The sequence below is a fragment of the Malus domestica genome, chromosome 02 (assembly GCF_042453785.1).
Source record: "Malus domestica chromosome 02, GDT2T_hap1".
In the NCBI taxonomy this organism is placed as follows: Eukaryota; Viridiplantae; Streptophyta; class Magnoliopsida; order Rosales; family Rosaceae; genus Malus; species Malus domestica.
The window spans coordinates 8,459,125-8,479,360 of record NC_091662.1 but is presented as its reverse complement, the minus strand read 5'-3'; the positions used below and the strand labels follow the sequence as shown (position 1 = coordinate 8,479,360).

Sequence of the window (20,236 nt, the reverse complement as noted above, 5' to 3'; positions counted from 1 at the left end):
CGCACTAACCCCCTAAAACCTAGCCATGCCGCCACCAACACCCCAAATCATTGGCCCAACCGCACCACCACCACTAAAAACCCTATCCTAAACATACTAGCACCGTCAAAACTACACCGCATCAACAACCAGCACCCAGTCTCGGTCACAACCATCGCAACAGCACCACGTCCCCAAACCGCTTTGGTAGGTAGTGATAAGAGCATATTTATGCGACTGAGTTATCTTGTTCTCATGCATTTATGTTGTTATTCCTTAGTTGTTTTAGTGTTTAAAGTCATTTTTGTGCAATTTCAGGTTCTAAGGACAAAGTATGCAAAAATGTGCATTTTGGAGCCTTTTGGAGCAATTTTGGGATTGGAATAAATATCACATGCTTGGAACTAAAGGAATGGACGAAATTGAAGACCTAAAGATGAGGATTCCTACTTGAAGTAGGAAAGTTAAGCCAAGGTTTCCTATTTTGGTTTGATCTTTCCTAAATCCTAAATGTCCCTAAGTTCCAACAACATTGAAGGTTTCACATGCATTTTAGGACACAAATTAAGGGTTCCTTGTACCATAACAAACCTTTGCCATGCACTCCATCCATGTTTAATTCTTGCATCAATAATCAATTCAGTTTCACCTTTGAATCATTTCAACACCACTTCATTTTACTCATGCTTTGCATCATTACTTCACTTTCACCTTTCAATCATTTCAACACCACTCCATTTTACCCATGATTTGCATCATTACTTCACTTTCACCTTTGAATCATTTCAACACCACTCCATTTTACCCATACTTTGCATCATTACTTCACTTTCACCTTTCAATCATTTCAACACCACTCCATTTGTTACTTCACTTTCACCTTTCAATCATTTCAACACCACTCCATTTTACCCATGTTTTGCCTTGCACTTCCTCTATAAAAGGAAGTGTGTGTAACATAAATGGAGTTCATACTTGTTTAGATCATTCACTCCCATTTCAACACAACCTTCATCCAAACACATCCATTCATCTTCACATCCATTCCTCCATACAAACAAACCTTCAAACACTCACCAACACCTTGTGCCGTAGCAAAGGAATGGAAGGAAAGTGCTTTGACGTGCTTGTTGTCCAACTTGGATCATTGAAGCATTTAGGTGTTTTCTTTCTTTTGTTTCTAATGTTTAAATTCATTTCCTTTCGTTTTGTTGTAAATATGAGTGGCTAAACCCCTCTTGGCTAGGGGTGATTTCAAAGCCATGATTATGTGTGCAATATAATTTGATAAATTCCAGTTATGAACTCTTGAATCGTAAATGCAATTGGCTTAACTATTTGATTGATAACTTATTTGTATTTGTTAATTAAGGGTCGACACTTAATTAACATGCATAAATCCGTTGCTAGAATATAAGGAAGTTTCACATAATCGTTACAAACTTATATTCACATGTAGTGAAGGTCGCTTATAAATGATCGCGTTAAGTTCAATTCCTAGCATGAGTGACATGATGTCATAGTTGCAAGTGTTTTGTCAATGCTTATGATTTTCATTAAACGTAATGATTTTTTATTGTATCTCTATTATGATGTCATGTAGGGAACTTTTGAAGAATGTTTTGGGTTATCGAATGATGTCATCCAATCCAATAAAACAAGGAAAATCTGAGAGTTAATTAGTGATGTCACTGTTAATTTGGAGCATTGTCATTCATAATTCAATGAAGTAGTAACTGGAAATTAAGTTATTTGCATACATGTCATGTGTGGAGAAAAAACCTTTAGCTATCCCATCCATCATCTTATTTCTCAAATTTGTTTTACAATTTGTCTAGTTTTTCATACTTGTTTGTTTATTTGTTTCAACTTCATCCAAAACTCAATCCCCCTTTACTTTAGGGTGTCTAATTAGTTAGAATCTGTTTTAATTTGTGTTTTTAAATGTTTTGATTCAAGTAAAAGTCATTTTTCGTCCAAAGTCATTCCTAGTGTCTAGTTTAAGTTTATTTAGTTGTTTTAAGCTGTTTTGAGTATTTTAAGTTTGCTTTGAGTCTTGTGAGTCTTGTTAAGTATTTTTAAGTTTAGTTTTATGTTTTTGAGTCAGTTTAGAGGTTATTAGCAAGCCCTCCTAATCCCCGGTCCAGAACGATCTCTACTTATACTTATATTACAATTGTCAAAAGAGGGTTAAATTTGTGTGTTAAGTTAATTTTCGCATCAGGTAGCAGCATAATGAGTCCCCTAAACACTGAACCAATCTATTCTCGAGCTTCTCCATTCTCGATTGATGTTTGCCAGCTAGAGCAAGTAACATCCACATGAGATGTATGAGAATACCTCTATTTGGCAAGATTTCAAATAACTTGGACGAAAAAGATTGAATCTTTAAACCCTAAGAAAGGATTATCCATGGAAATTGGACCTTGAATCCGATTGGATTTTTGATTGGGTTGATTGTTGTAGAGGCGGTGGAGGGTACTGAGAGAGATAGGCAACACCGCCGTGAAGGAATGAGGCTAAGGGGACTATCGGGGTCCTAATTGGGGAGGGATTTGTAGTGTTTTTCCTTTTTTCTCATTTTTGATATTTAGGTTTTAAACTTTCAAGTATATAACTAATAATTAGGTGACAAGACATGATTGGTTGGTCTTGTGGCTATGGATGGGCAATTACCTATTGGTTATGGGTAACCGCGGTTACCCGTCCATTTAAATTAAACGGTTACAGTTATGGGTAACTGTTTAGATAAATAAACGGTTATGGGTATAACCGTTTACCTGCGAAATTTAAATGGGCGGTTATGGGTATTAACCGCGGTTATAAACAGGTAATCGTTTACCCATTTATTTTAGGAAAAATTAGTATCCGGTCCCTAGTTCTTACTGTTCATTGACTAAGACCTTATTAGTTCTTAAATTTTGATTCAAGTCCCTAGCATTAATGTGATAATGAGTTTACATGTTTATTATATAATTTTTAATATAAAAATTAGTAATTAATTTAGGGTTTAATATTCACACCTCTATTAAACTTCTAATTAATTTTCAATTCAAACATTTCCAAAATAATAAAAAAATTAAATTAAATTAAGTTTGTACCTATTAGTTTTTTTTTATATATAAAAAGATTCTCAATTTTTTAATCTTAAATGTACCCATTCATATAATTTTTCAATTTTTTTAATCTTAAATGTACCCATTCTCAAATATATCAAAAATTAGTTATATGTAAAATGTACCCTTTTTTAATATAAAATCCTTGCAAATTTTTTAATCCATGTTTAAACTTATATGGGTACATTCTTTTTCGTTGATTTGAGAATGTATCCATGTTTTGGTACAATAAATTTTTTTGTTAATTTTGGTTAATGTACCCGTACATATATGTACACACACACACACAATATAATAGAGAGTATAATTTATATTTTATTATTTTTAATCCCATAAATTATGGGTTTTATTTAAAATCTCATTAATATAAACAATTACAAATTTCAATTTTTAATTTAAAAAATATAGTAACTTACATTATTACATTAATGTCAGGGATCTCAATCAAAAACTAAAAACTAACAAGGTTTCAATAAAAAAATATTGATAGTTAAGGACCACATCCAAAGTGTCCATTTATTTTATATATGTAAAACTAACACAAACTATGTTCTCGATCCAATAATACTTAGCATCCAATAAATTAGCAAGGAATTAATCGGTCATTCTCTCAATAACACTACTACAGGAATGATGATTCTCATCATCAAGGAATTGGCCAAATTAATTTAAATTCCTTGCGGGGAACCGTGAAATTGACAGAAATGCTTTGACAGAAATGTCTTCTAAACAATTTTTGTAACCCAATAATACTTAGCAAATATTATATTTAAATATTGTCCGTAAACTATTATTTTAATTATTGGAATGATATAAAGACTTAAAAAATTAAAATATGGAAATGTATGATGAATGTACTTATACCGGTGTTTAATTGTAAAAAAAAAAGAAAATTATGACAATTTTTTATTTATTTTTAAGTTGTTAAAAAACATGTAGACGGGTGAAAAAAGGGTAATGGTATAAAAAAAAGAAAGATAAACAGGTTAAAAATGATAAATGGGTAAACGAGTATTAAACGGTTACGGTTAAATTGGTATGCGGTTATGGGTATGGTTAACCGTTTATAAACGGTTATGGGTATGAGTATAATCGTTTAGGCAATTACCCAACGGGTAAACGGTTATGCGGTATGAACATAAACGGTTATAGGTAAATAACTGCGGTTACCCGTCCACCATAACCGTTCCCTACTTGTGGCCCTTGAAAGTCATTTTACACAAGGATAAATTTGGTAATAAAATTATGAGTTCAATGTGGGTGGGGAAATAATACAAAGGGGACGGGACAGAACGAAGTGGAATGAGGCGTTCTGTCACATCCCGTTCCAAAATATTACATTCGTGGCTGTGAATGGACGAAATTGCCCTTAAGAAATACTAAGTATGTGAAGCTCAAGTTGATAATTATCTAGGTTTCTAAGTTTTGAAAATAAAATGGAATTTAATAAGGATGGAACTTAGATTTTTAGGTTAAAATTTTGTGGTTTAGAGTTGGGGATTGGAAAAGGACCACGTGGGATCCCCATTCCTTATTTCCCTCCCCATTTCCCGTATACTGTCCTTCATACTCTCTTTCTCTTCCTCAGACCTCACTCTCTCTCTCTCTCACCCTCTCGAACACACGGGCAACCATCAAAACCACATAAAACTATTACCAACGCCGGATTTAAAACCACCATTGCACTCCTGAGGACTCCACGATCACGTAGGTACCAGTTTAAGGTAAGTTTCACTTCGAAAACCCTAGTTTCTAAAGTTGCCGTGAATGTGTACTGTTCATGAGCTTTGAATTGGTTGATTTTTAGGACAATCCAAGCTCATAGTGAGCTTAGTGAGGTCCCAAGGAAGCTCGGAGTGCTTCGTTGGAAGGATTTTGACGTCGGGATCACGAGGGTTAAGTTTGGCCGGTTTTGCTTGGATTTTTCCGGTGAGATTTAGTTGTTTTTGAAGCTTAAAAGTAGTATATTGTGATTCTACATGTTGAGGGCTTTAAATTGATATATTATACGAAGAAAATGGTTGAGAAACAAAGGAGAACGAAGCATTTGAAAATTCCCCAGTTTTCCGGCCACCGGAAAAACCAGTCCGGCGACCCAAGGAAGAAGAAGGTGCGCGTGGGGGCGCGTAGGTCCGTGCCTTCCTTGGCGCGTGGGGGCGCGTGCTACAGTAAAAATTATTTTAAAAATATGTTGACGTCCGTGACGTCGAGTAGATCACTGTGGTATATTCATATACCCAAATTGAGCACCGTATGAGAAAGTTATTAAGGATTGTTGGTTAGGTGTTCGAATAACGTTTTATAGTTTTCGCATTAGGTGAAAATGTGAATTGATGATCCGACCGTTGGATCGTTACCAAACTTTAATACGTTGCAATACGTAATGTTTGAGGATTATTGGAACTTACGGATTGGGAATCCGAGTTACGGATCTTCCGGAATTGGAGTTGTAAGTTCATAAAATAAAATGTTAACCGTCACTTAGTTTTGGAAATTGACGGAGATCCGACCGTTGGATGGTAATGAAATTTTAGGATGTTATCCTAGAGATATATTGTGGACCTCTGGAAGTTATGGATTTAAAATCTGAGTGGTGGATCTTCCGGATTGAACTACGTAGTGACGTATTTTATATAAGTTATATATTCTATCGATATGAATTCTGAGGTTGGAATTGATTATTGTTTTAGGCGCCGATCGTCATGACGCCTTGGCGTATTGTGCTAGGGAGTTGTAGGGCGAACTCCAGGTGAGTGGGCAGTTTTGTTTTCCGTATATATATATACTTGATGTTTTCCCAGAAATTGAAATTTAATGAAAGTATGCCGTAAATGCCATGCATAAAAGTATATGAAAAGTATATAGAAATGTGAATCGAATTGCCATGCATAAAAGTATATGAAATATATATGGAAATGTAAATTGAATTGCCATGCATGAAATGATATGAAAAGTATGATTTGAGATATATGATGCATATGAATGAATGGTGCGGCGGACGCACAGGTGAGTATCAGGTGAGTATTTAATTACTGTTATGATGATGTTGATGTATATTGAGCTCAAATCCTACACCATGGTTTAGTGCTTATAGTATTCACCGCATCGCACGCTCGCCTTGGATCCAAGTAGATGCTGGTCGCACAGTCCACGCGGAGTGGGTGCGACGGGCCAGTCGAAGAGTGTTAGTGAGATTTCGACTGGTGGGTGACCTTAGATTATGTGCACAGATGATTAATGAGAAAGCACTAGAGCGTAACTTGTGTGCAGAAGGCCGGACAGGTCACAGAGGTGACTCCGGTAGAGTGAGAGTGATAGATTTTGAGCTCTAGGTTCAACCGTACAGGGCTATTAGAGGGTCTCCGGTTGATTACTTTCTTGCACCTGATATGATTATTGTTGATGCATCCATACTTAACTGTTGAATTAGACATGGCATGGCATGATTGATAAAGAGATAATGTTGAGATAGTAAAAATGAAGTTTTGAGAATATATATGTATAATTATATTTTACATTTCTGGGAAAGTATACAGGTTTTACGGAGAGGGGTTACAACGTTTTGAGAAATGTTTGGATTTGGAAAAGAATTGTTTTACTGACCCACTCAATTTTGGTTTTGCGCCCCTCCAGGTTCAGGAATCACAAAGGTGTGGTGACTACGAGGAATTTGACGGTGTTCTGACAGATTGGACAAAATTAGGACTCACCTTCGGGTGTATCAACTTATAAATTGTATCTTAAAGCTTTCGTACTGTGCAAATGGTCACGTCACTCTCACGTGACGGCCAGCATGCCCTCCTTCGGGACGGGGTGTGTCATGTTCCGTCCAACGTTTAGTGCGTCTAAAACGGATGGAACGTGTTGTTCCACGGGACGAATTTTAGGTGAATTCTCATTCCGCCTCACCCCCTGAAACGACTTGTTCCACATTCGTGGAACACAAAATTATAACATCTCCATCTCCTTCCTCCTTGTTTCCATCCGAGAGCATTTTTGCTTCCTCCCCGTTCCATTCCATACCAAACAATACTTAACAACACTCAAGTTAAATTATGTATAAATTAATTCAATAAACTCCACAATAGTATTTGAGGGAATTGCCCTCACAAAAAGCATGGAATAGAAAAACGCCGTCTGTGGGAATCGAACCCACGACCACGTGGTTAAAAGCCACGCGCTCTACCAGCTGAGCTAAGACGGCTTACTTGTTGTTTACTGTTATTTGTTATTATTATAATGGGAGACAGCTTTGCATAATTAATCCGAGTTTAATTTGGATAATACCGTTGGGAGAATTAGGTCAGCTGACTTTGGGCCACCTGAAGTCCTGGACCACTTGGTCACTGACCCACCAATATAAAGACAGTGGGATGGGACCGACTTCAGAGCTGGAAACACAAGGGCCAACTCAGCAACTTAATTTGGACCTTTACTTTTTTGAATTCAGCCTGCTCACGTTTTTTCACGAAAAAAATAGTACGGTTGAAACAATCCGGATACTTTTTGGAGAAAATCTTCGGAAGAGCAACTTGATAGAAGGGCAGGGACCATGTTCGTTAAAAGTTGTTCTTTGATGTTCCTTTGCGAGAGTTTTCAGTAATTCAGTTAGTCAGACAAACCTACTCAAGTTTTTCTTATTTTAATTGAGAAATTAATATAAGTTAAGGACGTGTATAATTTGATTTCAAAAGATGTAATAATAAATCTCTCACTCATTTAATTTGTCCTCCATATAACCAACCACTTTGGTGTTCTCCTTAGTTACAAATTAACATTATAAAACTCGATAACGAACAAAAAGATGTTAAGCACTACTAGAGTGTAATGACATTATATCCCATCATTGTGTTTCATGCCAACCAGGTGATCCGCAACCACATTCATCTTCATGTAACACAGGAGATGTACCACTCTACTCTTCAAACCATAAGCTTTTAACATTCCATTCATATATAAAACAATAAATTCAATACACATGTCAAATTATAGTTAACAAGTAAATAAGAAATATGACTAATTATTTTTGAGAAAGTGAACCAAGTATTTTCTTTTAAATCGCAAGATAAAGTGAGCGGTTGAAATTTATCGTAATTTTTTTGAAAATTAAATAAATAAAGCTTTCTTCGATTCTTTCTTCCTTTATTTTGCTAGGAAGGAAAATACTTCTAAATAGTAGTAATAAATGGCTTATTTCTCCTACTTTATTTCTTTAAGTTTGAATAATGCCCCCCGCGTTTCCCCTAAAACAAGCACCAAATTAAAATTTAATTAAAAAAAAAAATTGTAATCCCCCCAAAATTTTCATTTATTTATTTATTTTCAATTTTCATTTCTCTCACTGTACCGTACCCCCTTTTCTCTCTAACCGCACCCAAATTTCATGGACGACCTCCGCCGGCGACCACCCCTCCCCAAACCCCACCACCACCGCCGCCCTAACCAAACCGCCTCCGCCGCGGACCCAAATTCCTACCCCAAGGCTTCCGACGCGCTTCCTCTGCCTCTTTACCTCACCAATGGCCTCTTCGTCACTCTCTTCTTCACCGTTGCCTACTTCCTCCTGAACCGGTGGCGCGAGAAGATCCGCACGTCCACGCCGCTTCACGTAGTCACGCTCTTGGAGATCGCCGCCATCTTCTCTCTCTTCGCCTCCGTTATCTACCTCCTCGGCTTCTTCGGTATAGACTTCGTCCAGTCCTTCGTCGCTCCCCGTACCCCGCACGACGACTGGCACGAGCACGAGGTTCTCGAATCGCCGCCGCCGCGTCCGCCTCAGCAGAAGAAAGACGAGCAGCTAATCTCTAAAGAAGACGAGGAGATCGTCGAGTCGGTGCTGTCCGGAACGACAGCGTCTTACGAGCTCGAATCGAAGCTCGGGGACTGCAAACGAGCTGCGGCGATCCGGCGCGAGGCGTTGCAGAAAACGACGGGTCGTTCGCTGGAGGGCCTGCCGCTGGAGGGCTTCGATTATCGGTCGATACTGGGACAGTGCTGTGAGAATCCGGTGGGGTATGTGCAGATCCCGGTGGGAGTCGCCGGACCGCTGCTTCTCGACGGAGAAGAGTACATGGTGCCAATGGCGACAACGGAGGGGTGCCTGGTGGCCAGCACCAATAGGGGATTCAAGGCAATCTACGCCTCAGGCGGCGCCGAGAGTGTCCTCTTCAACGACTCCATGACCAGAGCTCCAATTGTGAGGTTCCACTCCGTCGTTAGGGCTGCTCAGCTCAAGTTCTTCGTCGAGAACCCTCTCAATTTTGATGCTCTCGCCGTCGTTTTCAACAGGTTAAACCCTAGATTTTCAATTCAACAGCTTTCTATTGTTGCATTGTTATTTTTGTTTAATTGAGGAACAAAAGAAAGACCAACCAATTAATCATTAATTTAGTTGTTAATACAGGTTAAGTTTGTTTATGATGTTGATGGGGGACTTTGTTTGTTTGTTTGCTTTGAATTGTTCTGTGTTTTTTTTCACCCAATTTTCATTTTTTTTTCTTCAGTTTTGTGATTAATTGCATAACTGATAAAAATGGTTCTTCATTCCTGTTCAGGTCTAGCAGATTTGCAAAGCTCGAAAAGATTCGATGCGCGATAGCAGGCAGGAATCTGTACCTAAGGTTTTCATGCAGCACTGGAGATGCCATGGGGATGAACATGATCTCCAAAGGCGTTCAATATGTTATCGAATTCCTTCAAAATGAATTCCCAGACATGGAAGTTGTTGGCATCTCTGGTAAGTTTTACTCAGTTTACGTCTTTACAATGAATTTGCAAGTTGTACTACTGTGAAATGGATTTCAGTTGCGGGATGCACGGTTTGTAAGAGAATGCTTGTTGCATAAATACACCAGCATGCAAACATTCCTTTGCAATCATGTAATAGTTTGTATCTTCCCTTTTGAACTTAGATTTCAAATAGAATAAAAGGAAAACTAATAAAAATGGCTTGAAAATTTTGAGTTTTAACGATGAGGACAAAATAAAGGGTAAAGTGAATAGTACCAGGATTGAGTTTTTAGTGTAAAAATGTGGTTTTTCGTTAAAATGAACAATACCGGAAGTTTTTTTGTTAAAGTTCCCTAGAATAAATTGCTATATATTTTATTGACAGTGGCATTTTCCTTGATTAATTTTCAAAATCCTATGTAAAGTGTCCTCATTATAATATAGTTATCCCATTGGTACCTAATCTATTGTTGATTATCCATTTGCAATGTACTTTTCTATAATTATTTGGTGAGGTTGTCATTATGTGCTTGTTCGGGTTGCACAGGAAATTTCTGCTCAGACAAGAAAGCAGCAGCCGTAAATTGGATTGAAGGGCGAGGGAAATCAGTAACTTGCGAGGCAGTCATCAAGGAGGAAGTGGTGAGGAAAGTACTGAAAACCGATGTGGATTCCCTTGCGAAGCTTAACGTGAATAAAAACCTTGTTGGGTCTGCCATGGCTGGTGCTCTTGGCGGGTTCAATGCCCACGCCAGCAATATTGTCTCTGCAGTCTTCATAGCCACTGGCCAGGACCCTGCTCAGAATATTGAGAGCTCTCACTGCATTACCTTGATGGAAGCCGACGGCAATGACCTTCATATCTCAGTCACCATGCCTTCCATTGAGGTACAAACACAACACTATTATAATTTTACAGTTCATTTTAAATATTTAAGTTGATTGGAAGGTGAAGTTAATTAGACCATATCCAAATTCTTCTGTTCCAGAGATTTCGTTTGATGACCCCATCATAGGATTTAAAAATTCCAGATTGGAAGGGTTAATGTGGGGCAGAAACCATCGTTGTGCTTTCCCATATTAAAAAAAAAATAAAAAAATACATTGCAAAATTGCGGTTTTTTTATCTATCGGGGAAATAATTGAATAGAGATCTGACTACAATTTGCGTTTTTTAACTTTTCAGGTGGGTACAGTTGGAGGAGGAACACAACTCGCATCCCAATCAGCCTGCTTGAACTTGCTCGGTGTCAAGGGCGCAAGCAAAGACTCTCCTGGTTTAAACTCAAGGCAACTGGCGAGAATTGTAGCTGGAGCTGTCCTAGCAGGGGAGCTTTCTCTCATGTCAGCCATCGCATCCGGGCAGCTAGTGAAGAGCCACATGAAATACAACCGATCTAGCAGGGACGTTGCAAACCTCGCCTCGGTAAACACGGGTAGAATACATTAAACCCTAAACCCCATTGAATCCATAAACAGAGCCCCAATAAATTTAAAAAAAAAAAAAAAGGAAAATGGAGGGAAAGGAGAAGCAGAAATCAAATAAAGTCTCTCTCTCTCTCTCTCTCACACACACACACACACACACTAGAGGACATTGTGCTGGGGTTGGAGAGGGAGGGAAGGAGAACATGGTAGGGTTGGTGATGTCACATGTGTGAGAAGGAATAAAAACAAAAATACAGAAAGGAAAGGCTGGGATGTTTGTTCTTGTCTTCATACTGCTGCCTGCCACTTGTTGCTGACAGAGAGCTTCCAAGAGTATCTGGTGTGATGGGTATCTTCAGGGCATTAAGCTTGGTTGTGATCTTTGATTTATGATTCTTGTTAATTTGTTTTTTATAGTTTAATTTAATTGTTTTAGGATTAAATTAAACGCGTTTTTACGAGGGATTTTGTTGTTTCGGCCTTGTACAATTTACGACACTGTTATTTGTATCGGGCTAAGATTATTGCATCCTTGGTTTGGTTGGAGCTTGCCAATGTCTCTGTAATCTGTGCATTATTCCATGTTGTGTACCGTTTGCCTTGTCATTTGGTGAGAGAGACAAAGATATAGCTGGCATTTGCACGTGTGATTGTGATATGACATCCTCTGACCTGTATCAAAACGTCATTTTAAAGTAAGGAACTTTAACGAAAAGTTTCTGATATTGTTTATTTTAACAAAAAATCATATTTTTACACTAAAAAGTCAATCATGGTACTATTTACTTTACTCTTTATTTTGTTCTTATCATTAAAACTCCTCTGACCTGTATCAAAACGTCATTTTAAAGTAGGGAACTTTAACGAAAAGTTTCTGATATTGTTTATTTTAACGAAAAATCATATTTTTACACTAAAAAGTCAATCATGGTACTATTTACTTTACTATTTATTTTGTTCTTATCATTAAAACTTAAAATTTTCAAGCTTTTTTCATTAGTTTTAAGTAAGGTTATGGAAGTGTCGCTTCTTTTTTCCGCTTCCGTATTGTTTGTTTGTAAAATCTCTTTCGAGCACAGTTGAACAAAATAGCGTGGAATTGCAAACCACAAGTTGAGGGGACGAAGAAAATAGTTCACCTGAAAACTATGCCGTCTGTGAAAATCGAACCCATGACCACGTGGTTAAAAGCTACGTGTCCTACCAGCTGAGCTAAAACGGCTTGCTTGTCAAGGGTTCTTTTTGTATCTTGCATTTAAAAAGAGGGCGAAGTCATACGATAAAAAGTATTCCTTAGGCGTTAGTAAAAGCATGGGAAGTTATATATCATAATCATGTTATCATTCTCATTCCATGAATAACGTATGTTTTACTAATACAAGGAATAAAAAAGGTAAGTTTGGTCACACGTTAAAGTATAGTATGCCGTACATGAACAACATAGTACAACATTAACATGACTTGTTTATCTCATACGTGAACAACCAGTTATGTTTTTCATTACTATTCACGACTTTTATCGTTCCAAGTAAGTTAAATTGTCAATTATAGTTTACCATTCACATATGAGACGCTTGAAACTTGAGTTTGAAATGGCCAGCGCCGTGTCGTGAACACAGAGGTTCCAGGCATGGAATTTGTCAAACCCTTTTCCATGGCTCTAATCCGAGAAAAGGGTCACCAAATGAAACATGCACACCCTCATTGTGAAAGCAAGAATGTGCATGATAAATAATAACCCGATACATCATACATGCATATTCGACTCCAGTACTGATATCTAATAACTTAGACTTCTTACTCGCACAACAGGTTAAATAAAAAATTTCGGCCATCGAGAGTTTGGTTCAGTTGCTAAGGGTATGATTATGAATGATTAACCTCCAATCCAAGTTCCTTCTCCACTGCAAGCAGTTCTCGTTGGTGAACGATTTGTAAATTCTTACGTAAATTTATATCGATGGCAGCTAGCATTTTGGCGCCAATTATAAGTCATTTCGACTTGAGGTTGTGGGTATGCCCTGACACTGGTGGTGATAGTAGTCAATCTCCCCTAAATTTTCCTTCACCAAGAATTAAAAAAAATATATCGACGATGAAGGAAAGAAAATTTTAAATAAGACTGTAAAACAAAAGGATAGTAGATGTCATGCCATGAACATAGACAACCGCTAGTGTTTTCTGAAGTTTTAGTTTTCTATAAACATAGTTAGATGCATTTTGGTTAGAAAAAAGGGCTTTGAGCCCTTCCATAAGCACTTTCAACCGCTAATATTGAGATATTATTGATTTATATCATTTTGCACATTGATCCGTGAGTAGGATGACATGAACACGACACAGATATAAATAGAGTAGGATGCATGTTGGTGCCTCTCAGAGTACGAGTTTTAAGTCGTGGTAGTTGAACTTGAATGAAGAAAAGTGAAATGCTACACAAATATATATTTAGCTCATCAAACTACCAAGGATTAAGCAAGTTTAAGGATTAAGAGAAGGGTTTACCTGTTCCGGCAGCAGTGATAGCCCGCCGGTACTTCTTGTTCTGAACATCTCCCGCCGCAAAAACTCCTCTCAAAGTGGTCTCCGTTGTCCCCTGCTTCGTCACAACATACCCACCCATCCACATCCAGCTTCAACTGCCCGCCCAAAAATTCCGTTGCCGGATCATGCCCGACCGCAGAAAGAGGCCCCGAAACCTTCAAATCCCATACTACCCCAGTGACCAGTCTTCACAATCACCCCCGCCAGTGATCCACTCTTATCCCCGTAAGCTTCCACCACCTCCGAGTTCCACCCCACTCCGATTTTTGGGTTCTCCCGTACAGTATTCTGCGTGATCTTCGAAGCCCGAAACGTGTCCCTCCGGTGAATTATGTAAACTTCTGATCCGTACGTGGCCAAATGATTCGCCACCTCCATCGCCGAGTCACCACCTCCGATCACCGCTAGCCGCTTGTCCAGATAGAGGGTGCCGTTGCACGCAGTGCAGCGCAGGCCGAATTAACCCCGCGGTTCCAGTGAAGTGAAGGCGTCTGGCGACGGTGCCGGTGGCGACGACGACGGAGTCGGCAAGGACAGTCTTTTCTTCGGTGGAGATCTTGAAAGGGGTGGCCGAGAAATCGACTTTGTTGACCATTTCCGATAAGATTGTGGCGTGGAAACGGTCTGACTGCATTCGGTAATTGGCCATGAGAATTGTTTGAGGGAATACCGGGAAATTCTCGAAGTGGGTGGTGGTGGTGAGCCTGCCGCCGGGGGCGATTTTGTTGGACATGCAACTCTCAAAGAGAATCGGCTTGAGGTCCGCTCTAGCGGCGTATATGGCGGCCGTGTGTGCCGTCAGTCCGCCACCGATGATGCAAATTCTGGTTCTTAGGGTTTTCCGGTCGTCCATGGCTGACACTAGTTTTTGCGCCTTCTTCTGCTATGAAGGTTAAAAACACCAAATATTTGACAAATAAAAGCTTTTGCTTGACAACCAAGAAAGAATGCTCATGTCTGAACGGGGTTAGGCGAATTCTTTCTCAATTGCCCTTCGCTTGTCGTTAGAGAACTAGAAGCTTATTAGTTTGGTAACAAGGGGAATTAAATAGAGATTTCTTTCTTCTCAATCGATCAAAACAATTCGACCGTCGTTAAATCAAAATTTTGGATGCCAAGTAATGAAAAATTGCTAAATCTTGAAGCCATTCAAACAAAGCATACGCGCAAGCACAAGCACACGATTGTATTAGGTCGCAGATGCCGTGCCATGAACATGGTCTAGTAACAACGTAAAACAAATAAAATACTTGAATAATTACTGCAAATCTTCCTTAATTTTCTTTATCCTTGCTGTTTAACTAAATTTTGCTTCTAACCGAGCATCGCTTGGATTCCTCGCCAATCGAAGGTGGTCAATCAGTCTTACCCTCCTGGGATCCAATCTCTTGCAAGTAGTGTTCTGCTTCCAAGGCTGCCATGCATCCTGCATCGTTATCGGAATGAAAGAAATCAAGTGTTAGAGATTGCAATGACTAAACATCTTATAATGCAATTAGAAACAAACAATCGGAATATATAAAGAAGACCATACATCTAGCATTTTCGGCCTGCTCATTTACACCCGTGAAGAAATTTAAAGTTGACAAAATTTTCCTAAACGAGATTGATAACGGTGCCAATCAAAGTTATCAACAATATAAATCAAATAAATCAGTGAACATCTAGCAGGATGTAGCCATCCAACTCAATTTATGCATCCTTATGAATATCTTGTGGTGTAAGCAAGCCTGATGAATTACAATTGGAGCAAAAGTTGTGCCAAAAGTGTAAATGCATCATTGTATGCCCAAGTTCAATTCACGGAGCATCAAAACAACCTTGAGGCGAACTTTACCTAGTGCATTTAGGTGAAGCTCAACCTCAAGCTTAATGTGACAAGGCATTGAAGTCTTTATGATAGGGCTCCATAAAGGGCAGAGTGAAATCAACTTCCCCACGTTCATAAACCTAACTTAACAATGCATGATTCAGCTCAAGTTCAAGGACGGTACGAGGGTGGCTTCAGCCGAAGGCTTGAGGTCAATCCCATTTGTATATCCTAACTGCTTCTTTGCCATTCAACCTCAGGAAGCAGGCTTTTGATGGCGCAGCTCCCATAGTGGGAGTTTAAGTCATGAGAAACACTTGGGTAGAGACCTCCCGACCACATTGTATGTAGGTTACCTCTCACAAAAGCATGAGACCCCACGTATTTTGGTCCCCTCAATCTCACACTAGTTCTACCCAGTGTGAGAGTTGCCTGATTAGGGCAGCCCTACCGAAGTTTCTCTCTTACGTCAAGCATGAAAATAGAAAGATGAATACACAAATAACTGATCGCACTACCAAATAAAAGTGAAATCTTTCCGTAATCCTTTCCAACAGCAAAACGAAAGTCAGCTGGAGATTGAGGATCAATGTTTTATCCAAATCTGTCCACACAAAGTTACCAAGACATGCATACAACCAGAAGGTTTAGGGTTTAGGGTTTAGTGATTATGTCCCTGTTAGCAATTTGATCCTAACATGAAACTCAATAAGTAAAGACTCTCAATTGCAATACAAGTAACATAAAAGTCGATCAGATTATAAAGTAAATATTCCACAGAGAAATTTCAAATTGGCATTTTGAAGCAGATTTTCCATTAGAAATGGAAGAAGAGTTACCACTTCCGGCGGCAGTGATAGCCTGCCTATACTTCTTGTCCTGAACATCTCCGGCTGCGAAAACCCCTTTTACGCTGGTCTGCGTAGTCCCTGGCTTCGTAGCAACATACCCATCATCATGGAGCTCCAATTGCCCATCCAAAAACTTGCTCGCCGGTTCGTGCCCAATTGCGAAAAACAGGCCCGAAACCTTCAAATCGGAAACCTCCCCAGTCACCACATTTTTCACCTTCAGCCCTGCCAGAGGCCCTTTCCCTTCGCCGTAAGCCTCCACCACCACCGAGTTCCACACCACTTGGATTTTCGGGTTGTTCAGCGCCCGATGCTGCATGATCTTCGAAGCCCGAAACGTGTCCCTCCGGTGAATTATGTGCACTTCTGACCCGAACTTGGTCAGAAAATTCGCCTCCTCCATCGCCGAGTCGCCACCTCCGATCACCGCCAGCGGCTTGTTCCGAAATATCGGGGCGGCCCCATCGCAAACCGCGCAGGCCGAAATCCCGCGGTTCCAGTACTCCTCGGAGCCAGGAAACTGAAGGCGCTTGGCGACAGCGCCGGTGGCGACGACGACGGAATCGGCCAGGACGGTCCTTTCATTGGCGAAGATCTTGAACGGAGTGGTCGAGAAGTCGACCTTGTTGACGGTTTCGGTGAACACCGCGGTCCCGAAACGGATGGACTGCTTTCGGCACCGGTCCATGAGTTCGAACCCGAGGATTCCGTCGGGAAAACCCGGGAAGTTCTCGACGTCGGTGGTGGTGGTGAGCTGGCCGCCGGGGGCGATATCGTTGGCCATCATTCCCTCAAACAGAATCGGCTTGAGCTCCGCCCGGGCGGCGTATATGGCGGCCGTATGCGCCGCGGGGCCGCTGCCGATGATGCAGACCTTGGTCCTTAGGGTCTTGAGGTCATCCGTGGGGGACGCTAGCTTGGGCGCTGCTGACGTGGAAGCGGAAGAAGACGAGCGCGATGAGGCGAAAGAGGCGGCTGCCGCTAGTCCAACCGCGCTGCGACTTCTTCTCATCAGGCTCAGCATCTTCTTTGGGTTTGGGCGAAAACCCATTTCTGAAAAAACGACAAGTCGTATTGTGCCCCAATCATAAGAACTGGTCAAACGAAACGAACGCGCGAGCGGTCGCCGCGAATTTGGAATCCAATTTTCTTTTGTGACAAGCGCGCGTTTCGCCGCTAAAACTTTGATAAAAAAGGACAATTTGTGACGAAAAAAACTTTTCTGTTGATAATTGGATTCTGATGTTATTTGTGGTTAATATATAGAATATTGGTTTATTGGAATATGAGGAGACACAATTTCTTGGTAAGCAAGAATTTAGTGTCTTGCGAACATGGCAAGTAACCTTGTGCTTTTCTTTGTTGCTTAACCAAAAGCCAAGGGATATTTTAGGGCCCATTTGGTCATAAGTGAGCGGCATGTACTCCATCTTATTGTTCTTCTAACACATCCAAATCACTGTAGATGTTTTAACCTCACTTGTCAGAGAGAACAATAGGCTTATGTTTCTGGGTCATGGAGACACTAAAAGCTTTGCTATGCCATCAACTACCATTTTTCCCCCGAAAAATTGGGCTTTATTAGTGATAAACACTATCATACCAAACCAACGTACCTTAATCCGGAGTGTCCATTAGACACCTAAATCAAGTTGTGCTGGCCGACACTTAAAATGTGACGATGACATAAAGTGATGGTGGCATAAAAACATGTGAATAAATAAAAAATTCAAATTAATTGAAATAGAGAGAGCAGTGTGCGGGCTAGAATCCAAATTACAATGCATAAGTCTCAAAGAATAAGTACAAGCATAGCACAAAGTAACGAATATATCCATCATGATTATTTTGGGCCTCTAGGGTGTAGAGTCTAATTCACAGAAAACCCAGGCCCATTTACCGTATTCCATTTTTTCTTCCATGTTCCATGTGGATTAGATCATTAACCAAATAAAGTGGTCAATTAATGGATTCTTCAACATCAATTAGCGTTGTTAATCATGGTCTTTTGCTTTAATCCTCGATTAAGCAACTAGATGGTGGGAACCCTTTTTGAAATATGAATCCCACTTCTTTTTCTCTTCTTAATTTCAACGCTGAAAATTTCCTTTATCCTTTTTCTTTTGCCCTTTTGTGTTTTTATTTTTCCTTCAGTAAACCAAATTAATATAAAAACATGTCAGGTGTTAATTTAATCTGCCTTCCACACCTACCACGAACCTCCCAAAAGATTGCCACCCCGTACCACCCACCACAGAATCTCACTACAAATTAATCCTCATTAGGGTTGGTATTCCGTCGACACGAACGTGATTAGAGTTGATTAGAACACGATACAAAAATCATTAATTTTGGTAAATCTTTTTACACAAAATACATGCCACCTCCAAAAAAACCAAAACTCCTGACCAAGATCAGATATACAGAGACATAGACGAAAAACCAAACCAAGTTTCCAGCACAAGCAATAATATACATATTTATCGTAGCCCAAAGCATAACATATATAAAAATAAATAAACAACTAGGGGTTTTGATCAACAGAAACAGAAGACCTTTTGATGAACTCCAAACAATCAGCAATGGCTTCTGCATAGAAAGAATTGGAGCGTCCAAATGATCTCAGTCTGCAGAAATCAGCTGATCCTGACCGTCCCTTGTTTTGTTTCATCTCTTTACTGACCAAACTCCTCCTGCTGCTGGTTCTGCTGTTCCTCTTGATATTACTAGGGCCATAATTGGTACCGGGACTACTAGTCCCAGGACAATTTCTTCCCATACTTTTCCTTAGACACTGCAAAGCTTGTCCATATGAACACCTCAAGAATTTGAACAAACACACGAACCGGGCACGTAGGAGCCTCGAGACCGAAAATCTTCTAGGGTTTACCCGGAAACCTCTGTGCGGTCTGCTATTTCTGAATCTGTTGTAGCTGATGTGTCCCATGTTTGTCATTTGGTTTTCGCAGAAATAATGTGATGTATGTTTGTGGTGTAGGGATATATATAAAGAAGGTCGAGGGATGACTTTTTGGATGGTGAGCCTGATGATTGGGGAGGAGTTTGGTTTGGAGGGAAGGGGCTTGGAAATGTCTATGGAGTGTTTTGGACTTTTGGACGGCATTGTCAATTGGGTGGACTGCGGAATCAGACTATTTATATACGTAAAATGGCGCGCCTTGGCTTCATACGCGACAAGGAGATGTTAAACAAACTATAATTACTATTTCATTTTGAGGGTATTGATTTATACACCGTGATTTGATATTGGATTACAATGAATGACTCGTTGTACATAAAGTGTTTTTTTTTTTACTTGCAAATCACAATTTGCCACGTATATATGGAAGCAAGAATTAACTGATTCAATATATGTGTCAATTTTGAGATATAAATGCATGTAAGTAGGAACAACAACGTCTCGCATGAATTCTGAAATAAAGTTTTATATACAACGTCAAATGTGATATTTATGTCACTAAAAAGGATTTTTAGCCAAAATAATCTCTGAGATTGGTATAACTTTTTTATTTTGGTCCTTAAGATTTAGAATCGATAGAACTGGTCCTTAAGTTTGTCCACTGTAAATTTTGGTATTTCCATGGAAAATCTCCGTTAAATAAGAAAATGACAAAAATACCCCCAATACCAAATCATTTTGGCCCATTGCTTATTAAATTGAGTGTATTTTATTATTTTGGTCCTTATTTAATATAATTTTTTTACGAAATAACCAAAATAATTGATGATGAACAAACTCAAATGATTCTTACATGTAA

The 20,236-nt window shown here is 39.5% G+C and overlaps 2 protein-coding genes, 1 long non-coding RNA gene, 1 other non-coding gene and 1 pseudogene across 4 annotated transcripts; 2 read left to right on the top strand and 3 right to left on the bottom strand.

Moving 5' to 3' along the window:
• The first annotated feature begins 5,776 nt into the window (after positions 1-5,776).
• Positions 5,777-6,794, top strand: LOC139190387 (uncharacterized). Its single transcript, XR_011574603.1, has 2 exons — positions 5,777-5,844; positions 6,729-6,794. It is a non-coding gene; the product is annotated as an uncharacterized lncRNA (long non-coding RNA).
• Positions 6,795-7,226: 432 nt separating this feature from the next.
• On the bottom strand, positions 7,227-7,299 carry TRNAK-UUU (transfer RNA lysine (anticodon UUU)). Its single transcript has one exon. It is a non-coding gene; the product is annotated as a tRNA-Lys (tRNA).
• A 1,010-nt stretch (positions 7,300-8,309) lies between these two features.
• Positions 8,310-11,807, top strand: LOC103406991 (3-hydroxy-3-methylglutaryl-coenzyme A reductase 1). Its single transcript, XM_008345958.4, has 4 exons — positions 8,310-9,383; positions 9,650-9,831; positions 10,372-10,712; positions 11,011-11,807. The coding sequence occupies exons 1-4, from the start codon at positions 8,479-8,481 to the stop codon at positions 11,272-11,274; spliced, it is 1,692 nt and encodes a 563-aa protein (XP_008344180.2). The 5' UTR covers positions 8,310-8,478; the 3' UTR covers positions 11,275-11,807.
• A 1,809-nt stretch (positions 11,808-13,616) lies between these two features.
• On the bottom strand, positions 13,617-14,773 carry LOC103455028 (thioredoxin reductase 2-like; annotated as a pseudogene).
• A 184-nt stretch (positions 14,774-14,957) lies between these two features.
• LOC103454388 (thioredoxin reductase NTRB-like) lies at positions 14,958-17,796 on the bottom strand. The gene is made up of 2 exons (XM_008393988.4): positions 16,446-17,796; positions 14,958-15,222 (listed from the first exon to the last, which is right to left on the bottom strand). Exons 1-2 carry the CDS (start codon positions 17,506-17,508, stop codon positions 15,152-15,154), a joined length of 1,134 nt encoding a protein of 377 aa, XP_008392210.1. The 5' UTR covers positions 17,509-17,796; the 3' UTR covers positions 14,958-15,151.
• Positions 17,797-20,236: the final 2,440 nt, after the last annotated feature.

Excerpts from the sequence above, each read along its gene's own strand:
- LOC103406991 (XM_008345958.4), top strand. The coding sequence starts at position 8,479 with ATGGACGACCTCCGCCGGCGACCACCCCTCCCCAAACCCCACCACCAC. Across the intron at positions 9,384-9,649 it reads CTCGCCGTCGTTTTCAACAG|GTCTAGCAGATTTGCAAAGC; the intron begins GTTAAACCCTAG and ends ATTCCTGTTCAG. Across the intron at positions 10,713-11,010 it reads TCACCATGCCTTCCATTGAG|GTGGGTACAGTTGGAGGAGG; the intron begins GTACAAACACAA and ends TTAACTTTTCAG.
- LOC103454388 (XM_008393988.4), bottom strand. The coding sequence starts at position 17,508 with ATGGGTTTTCGCCCAAACCCAAAGAAGATGCTGAGCCTGATGAGAAGA. Across the intron at positions 15,223-16,445 it reads TATCACTGCCGCCGGAAGTG|GATGCATGGCAGCCTTGGAA; the intron begins GTAACTCTTCTT and ends ATAACGATGCAG.